This window comes from Saccopteryx leptura, chromosome 2 (assembly GCF_036850995.1).
Source record: "Saccopteryx leptura isolate mSacLep1 chromosome 2, mSacLep1_pri_phased_curated, whole genome shotgun sequence".
NCBI classification, from domain to species: Eukaryota; Metazoa; Chordata; class Mammalia; order Chiroptera; family Emballonuridae; genus Saccopteryx; species Saccopteryx leptura.
In genome coordinates this window covers 299,573,828-299,582,205 of record NC_089504.1, presented here as the reverse complement: position 1 = coordinate 299,582,205, position 8,378 = coordinate 299,573,828, and the positions used below count along the sequence as shown (strand labels likewise).

At 38.4% G+C, this 8,378-nt stretch overlaps 1 protein-coding gene across 1 annotated transcript in view; it reads right to left on the bottom strand.

Annotated features, from left to right (window-relative positions):
• Window positions 1-1,810: 1,810 nt before the first annotated feature.
• ING3 (inhibitor of growth family member 3) overlaps window positions 1,811-8,378 on the bottom strand; it is a 29,493-nt gene continuing 22,925 nt past the window's right edge. The window contains exons 10-12 of the mRNA XM_066362557.1: window positions 7,804-7,996; window positions 6,294-6,332; window positions 1,811-4,170 (exon numbers count right to left, since the gene is read on the bottom strand). Of these exons, the coding sequence (XP_066218654.1) occupies window positions 4,054-4,170; window positions 6,294-6,332; window positions 7,804-7,996 (349 nt within the window). The 3' untranslated portion in view covers window positions 1,811-4,053. The remainder of the gene's footprint in view (window positions 4,171-6,293; window positions 6,333-7,803; window positions 7,997-8,378) is intronic.

Here is an 8,378-nt window from a genome sequence, read left to right as displayed (position 1 = left end):
GTTCATCACATTAAACTTTAACTTCCTTCTCTCTGGCAGAGTCAAATCATGAATATTAATATCCTGGGTCAGAAATTACAATCTGCTTGAGTAATTTAGATTTTATCATCTAAATAAGGAAATCTAAAAATCTTGATTAGCAATTCTAATTTGTAGAGTTTCAAAAACTGGGAGAAGCCTGACCAGGCAGGCGGTGGCGCAGTGGATAGAGCGTTGGACTGGGATGCAGAGGACCCAGGTTCAAGACCCTGAGATCACCAGCTTGAGCGTGGGCTCATCTGGTTTGAGCAAAAGCCCACCAGCTTGAACCCAAGGTCACTGGGTCGAGCAAGGGGTTACTTGGTCTGCTGAAGGCCCGCGGTCAAGGCACATATGAGAAAGTAATCAATGAACAACTAAGGTGTTGCAACGCGCAATGAAAAACTAATGATTGATACTTCTCATCTCTCTCCATTCCTGTTTGTCTGTTCCTGTCTATCCCTCTCTCTGACTCACTGTCTCTGTAAAAAAATAAAAATAAAAAAAACAAAACAAAAAAAAACGGGAAAAAAGATTCAGCTTAAATTTAGAATTTTAAAAAAATTTTTTGTCTGGTGTGTGGATGTTCCAGGTTTGATTCCCAGTGAGGAGGACACACAGGAGAAGCAACCATCTGCTACTCCATCCCCCTTCTCCTTCTCTCTCTCTTCTTCTCCCACAGCCATGGCTTGATTGGTTCAAGCACATTGGTCACAGACACTGAGGATAGCCACATGAAGCCACCAGCTCAGGCACTACAAATAGCTTGGTTGTGAGCATGGCCCCAGATGGGTAGAGAATTGGCCCCAGACAGGGGGTGCCGGGTGGATCCTGGTCAAGGCGCATGTGGGAGTTAATCTGCTTATCTCCCCTCCTCTCACTTGGAAAATAAAAAAAAATTTTTTCAAGTTATAAACTAATTAACTTTGTCATCCTGTTTTATAATCTTAATTTAAACAGTGCTATGATTTGATTTAACTGTTAAAATAATAAGTGTATTTAACCAACAAGTCAATGTCACCACTATTCCAATTAACAAACAATTTCATGGTGCAGCATAAAATGTTCTTCATGATTAGACTGTTGCTCAGCCTATGGCTTCGTTCTCTAACATATATCTCTCTAACTCATTCCTGATTACTTTGAAGTCCCCAGAATGTATGTGGCTTTTGGACCCATGTCGTCTGCCTTGAAAACCTTCCCTGCTTATATGTCTTGAAGAATCAGTTCAAATGAAATCTATGTCAAGTCTTCCAGTGTTTCTAGAGTGCTTTGTATATGCCTACATAAGATGTATCAAAATACTGCAACTGTTTGTTAACATGTATCCTTCCAGCTACCCATACACACACACACACACTCCTTCATTTCTATATTCTCACATTTAGGTACATGTTTTTAAAATTATAAACATTTTTGAGGGTACATTTTTTCATAAAGGCCATCTGTTAAAAGATTTTTTAAACATGTGAGAGATTAATGTCTATATTCTATAATGTCTATAACATTCAAGGAGTATCTTATACCTTACACCTCTAATATTGAAATAATTACTCAATTAGCTCAAGAAGACCGTTTACGAGGTCTAAGGACAAATGGCATTAAGGTTACACAAGCCTAAGATTGTTAAAAATCAAAAATACATGGAATTTACTTTGAAGGAGAAAAGAGCAAAAAAAATTATCTGCCCTACAAAGGAATGATTGTATGTTTATGAAATACTCAGCTTTATTTAGGCATTTAATTAAGCCATTTATTGCTTCAAGTGTGTCTCCATGAACATTGTAATATAAACTCAACAGGATTAAGGCCTCTATTTTCACCACCTATAAATTTTGAACCCACATTTGTATCTTTTTGTGACACCAATTGTTACACGAGTTTTGTACAGCAAAGATTTTGAATGTGTATATTATAATACCAGAAATGCGCATTATACCGCCTGGTGTAAATGTCAGAAATAATATGAATAGTTGGCCATATATTTTTTTGATGAGGTAGTTCCATGTCTGGCTATATGAGATATTAATAGCTTCCACCCATGATTAAATAATTGCACAAAGTTTTGGTTTACTTCGTTATACACACTTCATATAATATGCACTGTGTGCATTTAAGATTTATCAGATGTTTTCCGAGTGATGTGGTGAGCGGTGGAATTAACACAGTGACAAAGGCTGCCGCAGCTGGAAACAGGGATGTTCCTAACTCTGACAAGGGACTTTTGCTTAAAATAAGACTGTGCATAGGTTTTCCTTTGACCAATTCCTACGATATAAATAAGTTTGGAAAAATCACTATATGTAATTAGAACATTAAACAATATCACTAAGCATCTCCAGTCAACATGCTGATAAGCTAACTGAATACTTTATATATTATTTCTTAACGGTTTATAAAATCTCCATGAAAATACCGAGTGCCACTAATCATGGTACAGTGAAACCATGAGTACCTGAATGAACCTAGCTTAGCTTCATGGGCTGTCCAGTTATAAAATCAGACTGTGGCAGCTCAGGATCCTGGCGAAGCTGGAAGCAACCTCTGAAATCCCCTATCCAACCCACCTCCTTTGGGTAGCCCTGCAAAGTTTTCTGAGTAAGTTCTAAGAGGCTCATAATGGTTTTCATTAAAGCAAACATCTGATGGACCCAGTAAGTGTTCATATAAAAAAATATGACATAAGTATTTTAAAAGCTTCAAGGATTTTTCTACAGAGCAGATTCGATAGAATGCAAAATTTATACTTTAGACAGCTCCTATAGAATATAACCTCAGAAGTGCCTTAGAAACTTCCATAGTGGGCATCACCCTAGCTTAATAAGGCCCAGAGTGATTCAAAATCTGAATTAACTGTCATTCCAGTATGTAGTAAAATAAAAAATAGAAATGAATTTTAAGCTCCAATCCAAGGGGTCACTTTACTCAAACTGGTCACACTGCCTCAAATCAAAACATCTATAACCATTATTTTTACTTTATGTGCTGTCGTTAGACTTCTTTTATGTCCCTCCAACTGAAGGAAGAGCCAGAGAGATGCTCTAGAAAAATACATTTCAAATTTATATTAAAAATGTCTTCCCCTTCTTCTCACATCACAAACGCCAAGCATTAGTAAAGAGAACACCGCTTTCTGTGTCCTGGGCCACTGTCCTTCTTAGAATATGAAAATTGGAGTAGAATTAGAATTAAGAAATTTCCATTATTAAGTGTATCAAGTATAAATACAAGGAATTTTTTTAAAACTTTATTTTAACACCTAATACAATTCCAATTTTAAGGATTACTTGCACAAAAAAATAAACACATTTGGTATAAAAATGTATCACTTTAATACCCTTTCCCCTCCGGCCCCTCCCCGCCCCTGTCGTGAACGGCACTCGGTCTGGATGCAGAAACATAGAGAGGCTAATGGCACAGATCAGTGTTCCCTACAGGTGCTTCTGTTCATGTACCCAGGTACTCGAGAGGGCACCAGCTTACTTGATCACATGAACCATTTCCTTCAGCCTGCTGAATGTAGTTCCACAAAGAAACAACTCTTATTATAAAGGCATTTAAAAAACCATTATCTTCAATCCTTTTTAGAAGCACTAACTGTTTTTTTGCAACCATTTATATACAGTGTTTACATAACAGCTCTGGAGTACAGTACATGCAGCAGAACATACCTGTTGAATATAAAATTCTTTCCTTAAAATCTTCATCGTTGGAATTCTCTGAAGTCTAAATGACAGAATATCCATTGCTTTGAGAAAATGGCTGAGGAATACAAAGGTCTGCATATGTTGGCCACTCAATCCAAGGCTAACTGGAATAATATTCATAGCACACCAGGAGTGCATAAATAATTTACTTACATTATTAAAATACAACCCATAAAATTCAAGTTCAAGATCTTACAGGATTGTCTATGTAAATCCTTTAAGTGGTTGCCTGGAAATGCATCGTTTTTCGTTCCTCTTTGCTTCTGTTTCAGAGTCTGATATAAAATGTATAGTTGGCATTCTTTCTTCTGCAAGGCCACAGCTACCTTTATTTGTGCCGACTGCCCCTCCGCTTCATGGCGGCCGTGCACTGTGGACAGTACCACTTGCCCTTCGGGGCTTCCGTCAGCCCCACGCAGCCGTAATGGAACCATTCGATCGGGCACTGGAAGCAGAAGGGCAAAGAAATTACTTCTAGTGCCTCTACAGATGGCAGGGCCAGAGGAGATGAAGGAATCCACCCAAATCAAATAGAGGGGTCCTAGGGTTAAGACACAGTTTCCTTCCTATGACAGTGACAACCCGAATTTCGGTGTAAATCGAAACACACCTTAGGTTAAGTCACTTACCTGGCCTAACACAGTTGTAAAATCATAATCTAGAACACAGAAACACAACACAACCAAGCCACAGAAGAAGGAAAAAGACACAAATATACCGAACTGTACACTCTACTGCGTATTATTCCGCCACGCACAACCAAATTACAATAGTTCACCCACGTAGAAACTATGATGCTAACGGTGTAAGCCAAAACACTCGTCTCAATTTTTTTAAGTTTTTATGGGAGTGAGCACCGTAATCTTGAAACATCCTATGTTGACACTGTCCTAACCCGAGGCCCCCCATAGATGTAACATGCATATAGAGACAACAGGGTAGTAGCAGCCAGAGGGAAAGGGAAGTGAGGTGGGTGGGGTGGGGGGAGAAGAGGGAGGAATGGGGGTGGAGAGAGACTCTGCTTGGGACATGGGGGGCATGATGTGCTGTGTAGGGGGTTCTATCTAGTGGAACACTTGAAATCATGTCAACACAATACATTAAAAACAAAAATTAAGAAAATAATTAAGATATTTTAAAAATTAAATACGCCCATAGCCTGAATTTTAGTTAGATAAATGGAAATAGTGTCAAGCTCTAGAAGCTGATTTACAAGTCAGATGGTCCAACTGATAAGCTTCAGAGAAGAGGAAATGGAAGCACAGAAAAATCATGCATCTTTGCTAACGCTGAGATTACTCTGATCTACTCACATAACCCAAAATAAGGAACTAAAAGTCATTAGTTTTAGTTATCTTGCAAAGTGAGCTGGTACCAACTTTCAAAGACAAGAAGTGGGATGGGTCTCTTGTACATTTTAAAGATTTTATCAGTGTTCAGCCTTACTTGCTCCCACACAGAGTGGAATAAGCGACTTGCAATTACAGACATGAAGGAGTGCCCTGTCTTTGCTTTCCGGATGTACCCACTCCTAGTCCTGTAGAAGACAGGACTAGTCTGCAGCCTATGAGGCAGTCCTACACTTCCACAGAACACCCTAGCGTTCAGAAGAGTGTAGCTGTGAATGAGAGATCAGAGGGTGACGGCATTCAGAGCTCCACTCGTCATTCCCACTAGGTGCCCAGGAGACACTTCCCAGTGGTGTGTTGAAGTGTCCCGGCAGCACGCACAGCGGCCACAGTGGTGCTCGAGAGAGGGGGTCTCTCTCCCTGTGTGAACAAGTGCTGGCACCCTGTCAGGGCAGCAAGAGTCCAGTTTAAAGCACCAAGCCTGTTCTGCTCAATCTTCACACCGTTTAAGAATGTAGATCTCTTATTATTAACCTTAAGATCCTGAGGTTACTGAGAAGGATTTCTGTGGATTCAGTTGTTACCCCTCTGGAGTGAAATGTGAAAAAAGAGCTATATGAAAATGAGGAGGGAGTAAAAATGACTGAACAAACATACTCTCAGCATTCAATAAAAGCGTATCTCTGACCAAAATTAAGCTCCCAACCGAAAGAGCAATGCCAAACCTCCATTACTTTTTTTTATACTGGAAGTGGCTCTTATGAGCCGACAGCTGCAGAGAACAGCAGGAAATACTACACTAATGGGGGAACATAATCACACATTAGATCCTCAGCATCCACCCTTCGCCTGAGCATCATGCTTCTTGAAAGAACGTATTGTTTCCGAACTTCAATTCTTCACTGTGATAAGTGAATTGGATTCTAGTAAACACAATATTCTTTAGCAAAGGGGGAGGGGTGCTTATAATTTTCATACAACCTAATACCTTTTTGAGAAATATAATTTGCATCAAAACATAAAATTAGCTTTAAAAGTTAAAATAGGGACTACAATAAGGGACACTACTCTATTTTGGAGAGCACCATTCTAGCATTAATATGACATAATTAACATAACTGCAAACTGTTTTCTTAGACTGAATGACAGAGTAAATAAAAACAGTCAAATAATAACAGGGGATTTTTTTCATTCCCAAGTAGAAAAATTTAACACTTACATCTTGGTTATCACAGCCCACCATCTCACCATAGGATACCTAGTTAAAAAAAAATCAAATATTCTTATGACTACATAACAAACATCTTAATTCAAATTGTTTAGGATACTGTTAGAAAATAGAGAGAAATCCAGTGAATATACAATTGCATTAAGGAACAGGGTATATACCTTCATACCGTTTACAGATTTTTTTCTAAAAGACTTTACAGGGACACAGGGAAGAGAGGCAGAAACCCTGTGCTATTTGAAAGTCTGGAAGAGCGTGCTCTGGAAATCACTTCGACATGGGAGTCACCTTTGTGGTGGCTTTTGGTAAAGATGTCAAGTTTCTTTTTTGGTTACTTATCTACTTAGGTTTTTATTTTTTCTCAGGTCAAGTTAGGTCATTTCTATTCCAGCAGTCAACAGTCTGTTTCATTGAAACTTCTAAACTTCTTACCTTTTGTATGTCCTTTCTCATTTCTGTTTTTGCTGGTCATTACTAGCACTTTTTAAGGATAACCTCCTAATTACTGAGTTCTTTGAAATTCCCTTTAGACTGAATACTTTTCCACAAAGAGGTAACTAGATAGCAAACTTTCTGATTCGAGGCATTTGAACAATCACTTCACTGGGTAAACAATTTTGGGGGGATACTCAGATTTCTCCCTCAAAGCTCTGCAGACATATTTCACCAACTTCTAGTTTTAAGTGTCATGGAGGAGAAATCATGGGTGAATCTGATTTTGTTTTGCAGATAACCTATACTTTTTTTTTTTTTAAGAGAGAGAGACAAACAGGAAAGGAGAAAGATGAGATGCATCAACTGGTAGTGGCAGCACCTTAGTTGCTCATTGACTTGCTTCTCATATGTGCATTGACTGGGGGGCTCCAGCAGAGCCAGTGACCCCTTGCTCAAGCTAGGGACCTTGGGCTCAAGCCAGTAACCATGGAGTCATGTCTATGATCCAACGCTCAAGCTGTTGACTCCATGCTCAAGCCAGCGACCTTGGGGTTTTGAACCTAGGCCCTCAGCATTCAAGGTTGACACTCTATCCACTTCACCACCACCAGGTTAGGCAGTAACCTATACTTCTATTACCAAGACATTTACAAGATTCACTTCTCTTAACCCAGGAATGGAATCTGTCAGCATCTTAATCTTAGACTACCCAGTCTCCAGAATTGTGAAAAAAATATGTTCTTTAACCCACCCAGTCTGTGGTATAGTCACATGGTAACATGAGCAGACTAGGACAATACACACGGGGTATACAGCGGTGATACATCCAAATGTGTAATTACAGGTTATATCTGAAAGCTGAGATCATGGATGGCTTACATGTTTCCTTATACTCCTCGTATTTACAACAAATATGTCATTTTTATAAGAAGCAAGAGAAAATTGTACAAAAAAAAAAGCAAGGATATTTTACCTGGAATAAACATAGCACTTGAAAAAAAATGAAATCATTCTTTTTCCTAGTTTATTCAGATTATGCTTTTATAGGCACATGCCAGACTTTTACCTGATTACAAATGCAATATCGTGGTTCATTGGGGTCGTAAGTCCAATCAACTTGACTGTTGGATTCCGATTCTGGAACCACTGTTGTTTGTTGAGCGATTTCTTGCACAACGGCTGATGAGGAGGAACATGACGACAAGGAAGAGGAAGAGGAGGAAGAGGAGGACTGCTGGCTTGAAGACTTGTTGTTGTTTCTGAAAAAAACAGTATTGGTTTTACTTGCTCAGCATCCAGAAATTACCTGAGAATAACTCCTAAATAAAAGTGCTATGCAATAAATTTAAATGTATAAATTAATGCTTAAGACCAAATTAAAGTAACCTGAAAATCAGATTTAAAAGCACAATTTTTAGAACAACAAAGAGCAACATTTTTCATAATGGTTTACTTTTGTTTGAGGGGTTTTTTTTTTGTTATCTGGAAAATAAAGGTATTCAAAAGGAAAGTTTTTCAAAATATTTCAAAGTTTTCAAATAATTTTTTAACCAGTTACTATTTAAACTTAAATTGCAGGTAATAACCTTTAAGAATTAGTATTAGTTATGACGACCTTACAGATACTCTTTGAATTTTTAA